The following is a 14812-nucleotide window of genomic DNA, read 5'->3' on the forward strand; positions in this document are numbered from 1 at the left end:
GATAGGAACTGTAAATAGGGATTCAGAGGTGTACAGATTGAGGAAAACAAATTTACAGCATTCGTTACGTTTCCTCACATCTTTAATTTCCAACGTATCTCTTCAACTGTTTCTGGATGTGATAACCGGGCAACACAAAACCAGGATACTTTCTTTACCATTGGGAGTTAGATTCATTATTTTTTTAATCACCAAACTGATACGGTATTGTCACCTGGGAAGATATGTGAATGGGAAGTAATCGTATTCAAGTAAAACCAGGTCTAGAGAAGATACTTTATTCTTGTGCCTGGTGAACGCTGTTCCATCTATTTTACACTCACCTGAGGGCCTTGACTGACGCCTGGGGTTAGAGGATTTCCAAGAACATACTTTCTAGCCTGCTCAACACTCTTTCGAACAAACTCATCATAGATGGATTCTTCTACAAAGAGCCGGGATGCAGCTATACAACATTGGCCCTGGTGGTAGAATACCCCGTGGTGTGCAAATGCAACAGCACTGTCCACTGCAAAGAAGACATTCATGTTAAAGAAGAGATGTTTTCTAAAGATTATATATTTTTATACATCTTTCTCAGAGGTGATATGGTGGTATAAAAAAATCAGGAGTCATATAGTCATAGATTCAGTATATTCTACCTCATCAGCCAGGTGACACATTAACCTTTCTGATCCTTTATTTGCTACTAAAATGATAGTAAAAATAGTAGACTCTGAAATAATAGTGGTTATTAATACAACTTTAATAATGCGCAATTCCAAGAATGTGGAAACTATCCTAAGATCAAATCTCACTGCAAGTGATTTTTATAAATATCTCCATTTATAATTAGATGACTGTGAATATTTCTTTCAGGCCTCAGGTTTTAACTAATGACAAAGAAAATATAAAATATCCATTACATTAAATAAGAATTTAAAAACATTCTTAGATACCCAAATCAATAGAAAAAGTGATATTTCTGAAAACAAAAAAACCCATAAAACCCCCCAAAACCCCCAAACAACTAATATTCAGAATTGCCCACCCACCTTACAACCCTATTCTATGAAAAAATTTTTCCAAATTTATGTAAAGTGTGCCATGTTATTTCATATATGCCTGTAAATTCTTCTTATCTGTTTATTTGAGATGGTTGCGTGGGTCTTAAAAAGAGGAAATAGTTTGCTTCATTAGTAGATCCTAAACAACCAGAAGAAAGTTTTCTTTGCATTTTAATTTTCTAAATGCAGAAGATTTAATTTAACATTGTAGCAATTGGATATTGTTATCTTTATTTTGTGAACTAATCACATCCGCTTAGCTGTAGTGAAAGCAGTTTACAGGAAGATTTGGTAAAATCAGAAATCTTGTCATGTCTGTAGAATGTATAAGATAGTGTGCTCTAAAAAGCTTCAGGTAAGATCACAATAACAGCATAAGTCATCTGTGTTAATTGCCTCAGACCAATAATGCAGCTCTTAAAGAGACAGATGAATGTTTGACCTTCTTTTTCTTTTTTTTTTTTTTTTTTTTTAAAGGATTTTCTTATTTATTTATTTATTTATTTATTTTTTTGGCTGTGTTGGGTCTTCGGTTCGTGCGAGGGCTTTCTCCAGTTGCGGCAAGCGGGGGCCACTCTTCATCGCGGTGCGGGGACCGCTCTTCATCGCGGTGCGCGGGCCTCTCTCTATCGCGGCCCCTCCCGTCGCGGGGCACAGGCTCCAGACGCGCAGGCTCAGCAATTGTGGCTCACGGGCCCAGCTGCTCCGTGGCATGTGGGATCTTCCCAGACCAGGGCTCGAACCCGTGTCCCCTGCACCAGCAGGCAGACTCTCAACCACTGCGCCACCAGGGAAGCCCTGACCTTCTTTTTCTGCTGGAAATAATTGTGGGATTCTACTTGATAATATAATCAGGATGAACCTAGGATATTGTATAATGCAGTCACATCATAATTAGAGATTTAATATATATAAATTCAACTACACCTGCTAGAAAAAAAATGAGAGAAATTACTTAAATAGTAGGCATCCTTTTCCTCTGGTCATTTTATTCAATAAGCGTGTGACCCAGAGAGAAGGGAGACAACAAATGTGCAACTTGCTGCCTCTCCAGGTGGTCTCAGTCCAACATGTCTGAGGGTATCTCACCACGCTTAAGGTGATGCTAATGTTTAAAGGTATGGAATTAAGAATATACATTACGGCCCCTAAATGCAAAATAGTTTCTCTAGAGTTCAGCTGAGAAAATAGCAATCTATTCCAAACCAAGAAATTGTGTCTGTGTTGGACTTATCTAGGCGTTATAACTTTAGGACAATTTAAGAGATTTTTAAGAGTAATTTTGGACTCTGGTTAATGCCTTACACTTTGACGTTAGAAGCAAACCCTTCACTGTGTGGCATTACCAGACACCAAAACGGAGAAGGGTGAGAAGCGAGCAGAGTGGCTTTTACTCACGGTCGGCATCAGCAAACACAATGCAGGGACTTTTTCCTCCGAGTTCCAGGGTCACCCTCTTCAGATTGCTTTTCCCAGCAGCTTCTTTGATCATTTTGCCAACCTGAAATGGAGCATTACAAAGGAGGAGGCTTAATCTGCTCTCATGAAGGCAGGTTTCTTTAGCAATTTAAATTTATACGATGTTTGTGCCACAGTTACGTCTCATTAGGAAGAAATGGCATTTTTCCAGATTTGGCACTTTCAGATACCAAAGACTCCTCCATCCAAGCATAAACATATGATGGGTCATGAAAACAGATATATTGAACGTGATAGCTGATCTTGATGTACATGATCTTGATGTACATGGCTAGACAGGTTATTTTTCATTTTAATCAGAACTTCATCTTTCTTCTGATCAGTCTGACATATCATGATCCAACCATAATTTATCTATTTTGACTTTTCATCCCTCTGTTGAAATCCAGAAAACTCTATCCAGACAAGGTGGCATATTTACCAGCCTCGAATCTCTCTCTGCTTCTCACTTGTAATGAGACCCAAAGGTCTTACCCCGACTTGGGCTGCCTCCAATCCTACCCTTCCTTAGGGTCCAGCTCGTATCTTAGCTCCTCTTTGAAGCCGTCTATGATGACTCAAGGTGAACATGACCCTTTCTTTCTCTGATCTCCAACAAGTGCCCTCATGAGGACTCGTTTCAGAGTTTCTCTTGGATTGTATTATTTGTATAAATATCAATTTCCCAAACAGATGTTGCCTCCCTGGTAGCAGTAACAATGTCCTATCATTGCATACCTTTTCTCAGCACTATCTGTCAGAGTGGGCTCAATTAACTATTGATTAACTGATATCCCCTCTCCCCCATGTCTCTCGCTCTCACTTTCCCTCTTTCTCACACTGTCCTCCACACCTTTGAACAGTGGAGTTAGGAGAAAGAAATTGGGTCTGTGTTCTGTGCTGCTACTTCAGTTAGCTGGAATCCTACTGTTTTTTTTTTTTTATTATTAATGCTAGTGGCCTCTCTTCAGAGAAAAAGTTTTCATTTTTTTTCTTTATGGATCACTTCCTATGAAGATTAGTTTCTGCAGTTCTTTATATTTTTCTCATTTCTAAAATCTGGCCTGTTTTATAATTATTTCTTCTTTCTTTCTTTCTTTATTTAATATAACTATTTCTTCCTTATTACTTTTTATTGAAGTCTTAGTACACTAAAAGGATCTTTGCTTTTCTTTTTACAAGATGATTCATTTTATCTTGCTTCTTTTATTCTATGGATTTCTTTTCTTCCTCAACACATCAGATTTTAAGAAAATGTTTCTATCTCAAACTGAATAAAAGTTAAGTAGACGCTTGCTGAATGTGTGTTTAAATTTTGACTGTTGAACTGACTCCTACTGTGCATTACAGAGTAGAGCATTAATTAATCTGCTAATGTTTTCATCTTATTTAAAATCTTCATGCACTAAATCAAACCCTTAAATGTAGGTTAATAAAAATAAACTAAAAGTAGACTGGCAATGGAGAAACCCTGTTTGAAATTTCTCTTATATCCCGTTTTGGTTCCACAACATATTTCTTATGACCACTTTCAAAAATTGAGTTTTCTTTTTTTTTTTTTTAAAGTTGGCAATTTAAAAAAAAAAATTATTTATTTATTTATTTATTTTTGACTGTGTTGGGTCTTCGTTTCTGTGCAAGGGCTTTCTCTAGTTGCAGCAAGCGGGGGCCACTCTTCATCACGGTGCACGGGCCTCTCACTATCGCAGCCTCTCTTGTTGCGGAGCACAGGCTCCAGATGCACGGGCTCAGTAGTTGTGGCTCATGGGCCTAGTTGCTCCGCGACATGTGGGATCTTCCCAGACCAGGGCTTGAACCCGTGTCCCCTGCATTGGCAGGCAGATTCTCAACCACTGCGCCACCAGGGAAGCCCCAAATTGAGTTTTCAGTTGAGGGGATTAAGAATTTTGTATTTTCTAGATAATAATCTTTGCCTTTCTCCCTTTGAATTCTCCAAATTCTTTCTCTGCATCTTTCTTTTATTTTCTGAGGGTTTTGGGGTTTTTTTTTGTTTTTTATTTTTGTTTTTAGCTTAGAAAGATTTGCTGGAGAAACTTTATTAAAGCAAATAATTTTTGTCTTGGGGAAGGGAGTAAGATCAGAGGCATTTTTCTAAAAGCTACAAATGTCAAAAGAACTAGCATGAAGAATGGTTAGAAGTATGAGTGAGAAAGAAAGGTTACACTTTTACTTTGTGCAATTTCAGATGGCAAATAAAAGGTTTGTTTGAGTTTTCCCAAAGGTCTAGCTAAAGTCAAAATAAGGAAACATCAGTTTTTGCCCCATGATTCTGTTCCCTCACTTGGAAAAAAGTAAAATGTCATTTTTTTCTCAAAAAGGTCTACAATGAAGAGAGGATAAGCACTATTTAGACTATGGTAAAAAGTATGCTCCATGATATTATGGCGTTGCCCTTGTGGGGCAGAAGTAGCAAATGCTCATAAAAATGTTCTAACTTAGCACATCCTGCACAACGTGGGTTGGATTCTGTTTTAAGTGAATCTAATGGGACATTAAAATTCTTACCTTGCCAGAAACATTTTTATAATGAGCATGACTGCTACAATGGACCACAAAAACATAAAATCCATGGTTTGCCTCTTTCATGGCATTTGGCAGGTTCACTACTATCTGCAAAGCAACGAACTTGAAGCTAAAAGAGGACCCAGAAAGACTGATTTTTCTGTGTGGCTTCTAAAATCATCTTAGTCACACTTAACTCTTTAATACTCAATCAGAAGTAGTTACTGTACTGGTTTCCGGAGATGAGAATGAATAAGATAGTCTTTGAGGATAGTCAGCAAAAGGGAGAGAGATACATAACAAAGCAAGGAGCACGTGCTATCATAATTATATATCAAGGACAATGGGGGCACAGATGGAAAGTTTTTAAATTCAGGATGCTCCTGGGACTGCAGAGAAAGCCATAGAGGGCATGTGATGAGAGCTACGTTATAGTAGTTGTGGCCACGCATGAGCAAAAGCCTGCGGGAATGAAAAGATGCATGGAGTAATCAGGAAGTGATGGGGCAACGATGAAGAAATATTATGTGGAGAAGGGACCTCTTCCCTCACACCTTATGAACTAGTGTGAGAAATTAAAGAGTGAGGGAAGGAACAAGAGAATGGAAATGACTCTAGAACACACAATAATCATGCCATTTAGTGACTACTCTGTAGGATGCTAAATGTTTTACTACTCATTAGCTTATTCAGTTTTATTCGGTACAACTCAATAAAGTAGATATTATTATTCCCATTTTACATATGAAGAAAATCAAGTTTAGTAAGGATACTTAACTTTTGGAAGACATACTGCTAGGCGGGGTAGACTTAGAATTTGAACCTAGATGTTTCCTAGTCTTCTCATATCAAAGTTTTTTGGGGGAGGGGGCAGGTAAAGTACCCCTAAAGTGCTGTAGGGGTTCAGGGATGAGCCAAGACAAACAGGCAGTGATGCAGAGATGGCATCATGGAACAGTAACTTCTGGCTCAGACAAACTAGACAAGTGTGTGGGATCTAGAGCAGAAGCTGTACGTGGTGTCCCTGTTGGGCAAGGTCTACAATGCTAGGCTGAGCAATTTGTACCTTCCTGCTTTACCTCCTCTGCTGTGATTTCAACCTGTGACTTCATCATTTTTTAGTTTATTGCTATGTCTTGACCATTACCAATTGTTTTGTCCACAGACTCCTGATTGAAGAATTGGTTTTCCCCTAGCTCAATTAGGAGTTTGTAGAATGTAAACTTTTTCTATTCTATGTCTATAAAAAACAAGAAAAAATTACATATTGATTTATCTAGTTTAAAAAAGATCAAGAAAAATAAAATTTGATTTTCTATCATTTTAGTTCTCTATGTAAACTTTTCTTTATATTGGAGTGGCTAATTAGGAGTATAAAATAATCAAATTAGCCTTTCCATGCTATCTGGAATGTTCTTCCTGTTTCTCTCTCCAGAAAGTTAAAAAAGTAACCATTTTCAACACCCAGAGCATTTAGAGAGCATTTAGCGTCCCTCCTCTCCCCCATCCCTCTCCTCTGAAGTGCCCACGGCTGGGGTCCTGTTCTTTAATCTTCTGGATAGCCAAGCTGGAGCTACTGAGGCAGAAAAGTTAGGTTGGATCCGGGAAGCTGAGCTGCTGACTCCTTTTCAGAATGTTCAGGGAAGAGAGAGCCCCAAATAAGGAGCTAAGGGTGAGGCTCTGCTCTTTGACTTCCCTAATCAGCAGGATAAAATTACAATTCATTCATACAAATCACTGTGGCCTAATTTATATTTTTTATCATAAACCTTACTAATCATACGACAACGTCTAATCAGCCATATTTCTCGTCAGAGAAAGTAATAACATACTAAAAACAGTTTACTCCAGTCCTTCTGCTTTTGTAATAGGTATTTCGTTTCATCTCAACGACATCTGCTTATGTTCTATAAACATGTGTGAAGGCTAGAATAAGGAACAAATCATTAAAAGAACTTTTGTTTTAGGGAAATGTCAGCTTAAAAACAGTAACATAAAACACGCTTCCGACTGCTTCACTACTGGCCTGAGTAAATGATGTTACCTGTGTAGATCCTGTGAAGGCCACTTTGTCTACATCCATGTGAGAAGAAATGGCCGCCCCTGCAGTAGGCCCATAACCAGGGACAATATTCACTACTCCAGGAGGAAACCCTGCCTAAAAGATAACAAGTAAAATAGTTAGAACAGAACTGATCATTTAATTCTACAGAAAAAAGAGGAGAGTATGGGATCAAAGCTGCCTCTTTATGCTAATCTTATGAGTTTCTCTACAAAGAAAGATTCATGTAGGTGGTTTTATTATTATTATTCTTATTTCATTGTTTAGCCTACTTAAAATAACCTCAAGGGTTGCATTATTGAGGGACTATTTCTCCTCAGAGTAAGTCCATCTTTGACTTTCATGGATCATTGCTCCAATGATGGCTGTCTCAAATTTTATAATAGTAACTCAAAAAGATAGTGTGTGTAAAAGTGGTTGGTAAATTACTCACAAAGAAGGAAAACAATGTGTTTATTATCCATTCAGCAAAAATAAGAAGCTAAAGGGATCTTAACATTTTTAGTTTCTACCTGTTGATTGATCAGGGCATACCAACTAGGTTGCAAATTCCTATCAGCATTATTTAATCAGAAAAATATTAGGTTAAAAATGGTCATCCCATTCATATCAAGCTTCACAGATTGATTCCAATCCAATTAAAGAATTATCAAGTATAGAGCAGTGTGGCAACTGAAACAACACAGTGAAATTTCATGTTTTTTGCATCAAAATGTCTCATTTTGACATCTCTTTTGCCTACTTTTAATTTGAAGTGAAGAATATTTTTAAGATATGGATTCAGATTTCCTGAATTTTAAATTTCTAGGGACTAAAGCTTATTTTTAAAATATTGGTATGATATAAAGGACAATAACTTGTCTGCAAGAAAAAATATATTAAAATAATCTAGATAGTTGATGAAAATAAATTTTATGTGCTCTTTTGTCAGTTTTTGAGCAGGAAGGTAAATGCAGAGAAAACCGTAATAGAAAAGAGAATATAAAGGTATTCCCTCATGGGTGAATGAGTTTAGAAATAATGTAGCCCAATACCACAAGCAAGCATATTAGCTCAGAAGCCTCCAACCTTCAGATAGACTAGTTTAAACAAATTTGTAGAATTTCCAGGCTGTTAGTTGCAGTTATATAGCAACTTACAGTTCAACATTTGAAAGAAAATCATAGCAATTTCAACATGAACTTGCATTCATGGGTGTTGGGCAAAAGAAATAAAAGAAGTGATCATAAGGTGGCAGTTGGACATGAAGCTTTTGGTCTGGCTTCCTGTCCTGCTTTGGGCAGAGGTTCATTTGGGTTGACTGCCAAAAGTCCCTGCCAGCAGCTATGCTTAATGCATCCCCACTGGACAGGAGCCATTGGCAGATAATGTAGTTTACAGTAGCAACAAAAGAAGTCTTCCTACTGTAAATCAGGACTCCTGAGTTCTTGCACATACTTTTTTTTTTTTTTTAAGATATTTGAAATACAACTTTCTTCTGATTCTAAACGAAAAGAAATGGGAATGACAGTAACAAACAAGATTGCACCTCTCAGTATCGTGATGTGACTGTAGCAGTCTTATATTTGAAACTCAAGGAGGAAACAACTGTGTTCCAAAACAGCTAAATATGCAGGTCGAAAAAATAAAGGGTTTTTTTTTTAACTGCCACATTCACTCCATAGCCCATCCATCTCCTTCAGCATCCAAAGATTAAACACATTTTGATTTAGGAAACGTACCTCTTTTATTAAAGATGCCATGTGAAGAGCAGTCAGAGGGGTTTGCTCTGCTGGTTTCACAACCACTGTGTTTCCGCAGCTGAGGGCAGGCCCTATCTTCCAAATGAGCATGACCAATGGGAAATTCCACTAGAAAGCAATATATAACAATAGATTCTTTGTATTGCTGAAAGCCACATTTGCTAATCTAACTTCCACATTATACACTCCCTGTAGATGTTAAACAAGAATTGTAGTAGTTTTGTTTAATCATCTGGTATATTCTAATTAAGTTCATTGCTCAAAGCAACTCATAAATGCTAAAAAAAAAAAAAAAAAACCTCCAAATAAACTAGATACAGGAAGAGAGCAGGAGAAAGTCATAAAATTTTATCAAGTGCTGTTATTTTGAGTTCTTTTTCTACCAGGAAAAAAAATCACTGCATGGTTTAGAAATCAAGCCTTACTATTAAATATACTGTAAGTTACCTGTAAGGGTTTAAAAAGTGTAATTATTCCTCCCTCCCTATAGGGCTTTAAATGTAACCATTTACCCAATAATAATATTTAGTAGTATTTAATTCCAAGACAAATATCTTGCTAAAGACAAAGAAGTCTAGGGTCTGGAGGCTGACAGCTTGGTTCACATCTCAGCTCAATCGCTGAGCAGTCATGTGAATTCAGACAAGTTATATGCACTTTGTGTATGATTTCATCATCTATAAGTGCTGAAAACAGTCCTCTCTACTTCAGAAGGTTGTCCTGAGGATTCATAGAGAAAGTGGGCCAAATGTTTAATGCAGTGAATTGTTCATCACAGGCATACAGTAAATATTAACAATTCTTAGTATTCAGGATTATGTAGTTTTTATGGGTTTTATTGGGATTTTTGAACTAATGAGCAATTTCATTCAAAATGTTAATATGTGTACATTTCAATCTCATTGGAGCAGAAGATAAGTCATTGCCACTTCCTCATCTAAGAACATCAGGACATTTTATCATCTTTTTGTTTGGCCTTTTTGGCCTTTCTGAATATGTCAGTCAAAGTGAAATCATTGATAGTCTCCTATTTGTTGGACATAAAAGGAAATCTTCATGATTCTGCTTAAAATGGTACTTTCTCAAAGAGGAATGTGGAGTATCAAAGGTAGGATATATTCCATACTGTGCTCCAAATGCCTCTGGCATAGTTTCTTCCATTTAGTTAAGAAATTTCATTCAATTTGAACACTCTGGTTGCTCCTCTTCCCTATGTTGAGAAGTCCCAATGAGGATATATTGATAGAAAGTGTTGGAGAGTGGTCGGCCATACTACACTTCACTGAAATGCTTGGCGTCTTGCACGATGACCACTTTGCTATGTACATGTAAAGCATGGGTCTTAAACAGAGTGCACAATACATCTTTTTAAAAACAAACCATAGAGTAAAAGGTTAAGGTTTGGTGATGCTGTATATGGAAACACACTCAAGGGATATGCCAGAATATAGATAGGTTTCCGGACTACTGGTTCGTATCCAAAGGGTACAGCCACAGAGAGACCCAAGTTCAACAATTACTATATTTGCTCCACATTTAGCAAATAGCTAAGCATTCATTTGTGCCCAAGAAATCTTCATTAACAAATGAAATAGGATTAGAACTCACTTTTTTTTGACTGAAAATTATATAAGAACAACTTACAGGAATGATTTGGCCACACACACCAATAGGCTCATTTCTTGTATAAGTAAAAAAGTTTCCATCTGAAAAATAAAACACACAATCATTTATAGACAAATGTGCTTGATATTCACAGAATGGTGGTTTGGGGCTGATGTGAGAGGAAGGTATAGACAATAATTTACAAAAAAGAAAGAGAGAACATATCTCTGCCTATTTACAAAATGAAAAACTGAGCCCTCAAATAGTAATTTGAAATGAGAGGAACCATAAAACTGAGTTAGGTCAAAGCAAAGATGCACAATTGGAAAAGATCTGAACAATATTTATTCTATCTCTGATCCTATAGGAGGGCTACTTTCTAAATCATACTTGTTCTCAGTTTCCTTTCTTTCATGGTAAAGGAAATACAAGGTGTGTAACTAAGAAAGAAACTGTTACAGTTCTGTTTCTGACAGCTCTGAGTTCTACCAGTAATTTTTTAAGTGCATAATATAATTTAAAAAATAGTAAAATTAAAATATAGTAGAATTAAAAAATATCTCCCTGTGAGTGACAAGCCTTTCCTACTGGCTTGTTCTAAAAAGTCCTCTTCTTTTTGCCTACCAAACAATAAAAGCAAGCTCTCTTATTCTATGAAAAAAAAATGCCAGATGTAAAGGACATTTCCATCTGGATTTGATTGATTCATATGCCTCAAAGTTTGATGTGGTCATCCTGAGGTTGCACTGTGCTTTGTGTTCGTTCTAGTTCCCACAAAAGCTTCCTGGCTATCATAGCAAGAAGGCTACTTATCAAGATCTATTTGTACTTTAAATGGTTTCTCCCATTTTATCAAAGGGTAAAGTAAAAGTTTCTGAAATAGCCACAGTTCTTGGTCCCATCATGGTCTCACTCTCCCCTTTCCACTTCCTGGCTCTCACTTCTGACCAGCGGGCTGCTCCAGTTAGACTGGAAATGCACTTCAGGGCCAGTCCTGGAGGGTGTTGTATTTCCATAGTCAATACGTTTATATGAATTAAATTCTACTTGTAATGTTTTCCAACTCGATGCCTTTTCATATTCCTATCCCATTATGTGCATACTCTATTAAAATACTAAAATGCATACACATTCACTCACATAAATTCTTAAGCTATAAACACAGACCCTTCTTTTTTCGAAACTATTTGAAACAAATCAATGTGAATTAGTTTGTTTAATTAGTCTGCTCTAACTATACTGAGTTAGACCAGGCACAGATGACCATAGCTGACTCATACTGGAACATACAAAGAGACTTAAATAATTACATTATAGAAAGGGTATAAATGTCACCATTGGAATAAAACCCAAATAAATAATTTCAGAGGCCAGCTCTGAAAAGTTTGAGTCCTTAGAGAGACAACTGCTTAAATCAGTAATTGTGGGCATACGAATGTTCTTACTTTAATATTTTCTAAAGTATCTATAGTGTTATCTTCTGCATAATTATGTTGAAACAATTTTAAAACGCATATGATGAATTTTAGCAGAACGTCCAGGTTCAGAACTGCATTGTCTCAAAGTCAAGAAGAAAATAATTCTGCCCTACTTGGTTGACATCTTTAAAAGGGAGAGTTTGGAATTTTTCATCTCTACAATAATCTCCTCACCCCTACCGTCACCCATGGTGGTTTCCCAAAGCTACTTACCAATGGGTATCGTGCGGCCCTGGATCTTGTCAGCCCAGCCTGCACAGTAGCGTAATGTTTTTATACAGCCTCCTAAATCCATCAGATATGCATTGGAAAATAGTTTTCCACCATTCATTGACTCCATTGTCTGAAAAAGAGATCACACCCCAAATCTAAACTTCCACAGAAATTTTAGATTAAAAAAATAGTCAATATTTTGAGTAATCGTGTGCTAGAGAATTTTGAAAATACTAGAAGAAATCCTGTAAGCAATCTTTTGTAACCTCTTTTTAAAAAGGAGACTAAAAAAAGAGTTAAAAGGACTTGCTTAAGATCATACTTGCTTAAGGACATAGCAAGATCGGGGTAGAAAAGGTAGTGAGATTCTGGTTTCTAAACCCTAGTGCCCTTCTATCTCATTCTGAACGTCCCCCAGTGAACCAACTTTCTAGGAACTGGTCACAATTTGATATACACACAGCTTGTGAGAGTGGCACTTAGTCTCCTTAGATCAGAGTTCCAACAAGATTTCACTTATTGTATGATACAACTGTGGGTGACAATTTACTGTCAGTGACCATTAATAATGCCTCAATAATCATTTTTAATTTTTACATCCCATCTGGATATTCACACAAACTTAAGTAACCCCTGGATTTTTTTTTAATCCATGAGTTTTCTTCAACAAAATTTTAAATTGTGAAACTCTGAGTTTTGCCACTAATATCAAAATTATTGTTTGAATGGTCAGGCTGTAAAGTTCAACATTTTCTAGTCTAGTGCCCTAATGGTTTTAGGATGACCTATCTCTTCTTTTCCTCCTTTTCTTAAGCAGAACTGTAAAGACTTTGGGGCGTAATGTTCTGCTGGGGCAGGAGTGTACAGATGATAAACTCTTAAATCAGTTCCTTATCTGTTGTACAGTCTTCTCTCTCTGCATTATATTGTATGCTACCTCAAAACTTAATCAAACATGATTTTTGTATGCTTACTCTTTTTTCCCCCCTTACGATCTTATGCTGACAGAGGCAGTCAACATTCTGTAATTCACAGATCGGATAAATTAGGAAAGGCAAGTTTTAACAAATTCTGCTTTCTTCCTGCAGGATGTTTTGGTTACTGTTGTTGTATTGCGTATAACTTCTAATTCCATATTTTTACATACTTTGAATTATGCTGAATCTTTGAATGGATAATAAATGGCCCTTTGATTAACTATAATTGCTAATGTTGATTTTAAAAAACATAAGCCTTTTTGTTGCCGCCAGTTAAGATTCTAAAGGTAGTAAAAACTTACTCTGAAATCTGATGTTGCTGTTGCTTTGTGTTAAATTGGCTTCTCGAGGAAAAAACAAGGAAACACCTCCCCCACCCATTTTATGTGCTGATTCATATAACTGCTGAAATGTGTTTTAAAAAGCAGTATACATAAAAATAACATTTTTATAAACACATGAATGGATTTTTCTTTATTATTCGCTCTTTCACTTATAAAAAGAACATAATTTATTCAAGACCATTGTGAACATGTACATTTCAGAAAAGGAAAAAGTGGCCATTTATTAACTGTCTTGGTGGGCTAGATTATGGAGAAATAAGGTTTATTTTAAAGAAATATCCTGGGCACCTTTAACAAACTCCATGAGATTTTTTCACTCAAGGAGTTCAGTGGTCAAGTAAGTTCAAGAAAACCGATATATTATTCTAGGATCTTCATGCTGCATGTGACCTTATTTTATAAAGGCTCAGAAATTCTACAGTAAAGGAAAGAAACTTGTTTAATTTGATTTAACTCAGGGTCTGCCCTGGTGGCGCAGTGGTTAAGACTCCACGCTCCCATTGCAGGGGGCCTGCGTTTGATCCCTGGTCAGGGAACTAGATCCCACACGCATGCCGCAACTAAGGAGCCCGCCTGCCACAACTAAGACCCAGTGCAACTAACTAACTAACTAAATAAATAAATAAAGCAAAAAAACCCAGTGTTTAGACTGTAGACTCTATTCTGGGAGTAGACATTAACATAATCTAAAACCAGAGTGCAGATTACTTACTATCTGAGAATAAGCTCAATGGTACCATTCATATACAAGACCTGGTAGAAGTCTTTTTGTTTTATTTGTAGAGAGTATGTAGTGAACACTAAAATCAAAACAACTCACCAATCCAAACAATGAATGCTTTCTAGAGATTTTGAGTTCTGCACAGTTTGGTTAATACTCACTGCCAGGAGCAGACGATCTCTTTCGATTAAATCAGCCAACTTGTTTATTAGCCGTCCTCTCTCTGAAGCATCCATAGTACGCCATGGAGAGCCAATCTGAAAAGACTGTCTTGCGGCCTTTACTGCTTTGTCGACATCCTCCTGCAAGTCAAAGAATTCAATTCGTGGGCTAAATGTATTAGCAAATCCAGTGGCAATAACCCTATAAAATACACTAAAACTCCTCATAAGCTGTGTCTTCATGAGCTCAATTCCAGCATACTGTACAAACTCAACTACCATATATTGGAATTATACCTGCTGCCTACTCTTTGGAATGATGAGTACCACACACATAGCACATGCTTGATTTCCTAGAAGAGAAATATTATATTTTAATAGTTCCTATCATTGGCGTGCTTACCATATATCAGGTAATGTTCTAATTGCTTTACACCTATTAACTCATTTAATTCTCAATAATTTTATGAGACAGATACATT

At 36.7% G+C, this 14812-nt stretch overlaps 1 protein-coding gene across 1 annotated transcript in view; it reads right to left on the minus strand.

The window, feature by feature from the left end:
- The window catches only part of ALDH1A1 (aldehyde dehydrogenase 1 family member A1), a 54554-nt gene that overhangs the window by 13382 nt on the left and 26360 nt on the right, over positions 1-14812 (minus strand). The window contains exons 3-9 of the mRNA XM_057549351.1: positions 14331-14471; positions 12128-12257; positions 10476-10537; positions 8811-8939; positions 7072-7185; positions 2445-2547; positions 324-508 (exon numbers count right to left, since the gene is read on the minus strand). Of these exons, the coding sequence (XP_057405334.1) occupies positions 324-508; positions 2445-2547; positions 7072-7185; positions 8811-8939; positions 10476-10537; positions 12128-12257; positions 14331-14471 (864 nt within the window). The remainder of the gene's footprint in view (positions 1-323; positions 509-2444; positions 2548-7071; positions 7186-8810; positions 8940-10475; positions 10538-12127; positions 12258-14330; positions 14472-14812) is intronic.

The sequence above is a fragment of the Balaenoptera acutorostrata genome, chromosome 6 (assembly GCF_949987535.1).
Source record: "Balaenoptera acutorostrata chromosome 6, mBalAcu1.1, whole genome shotgun sequence".
NCBI lineage: Eukaryota > Metazoa > Chordata > Mammalia > Artiodactyla > Balaenopteridae > Balaenoptera > Balaenoptera acutorostrata.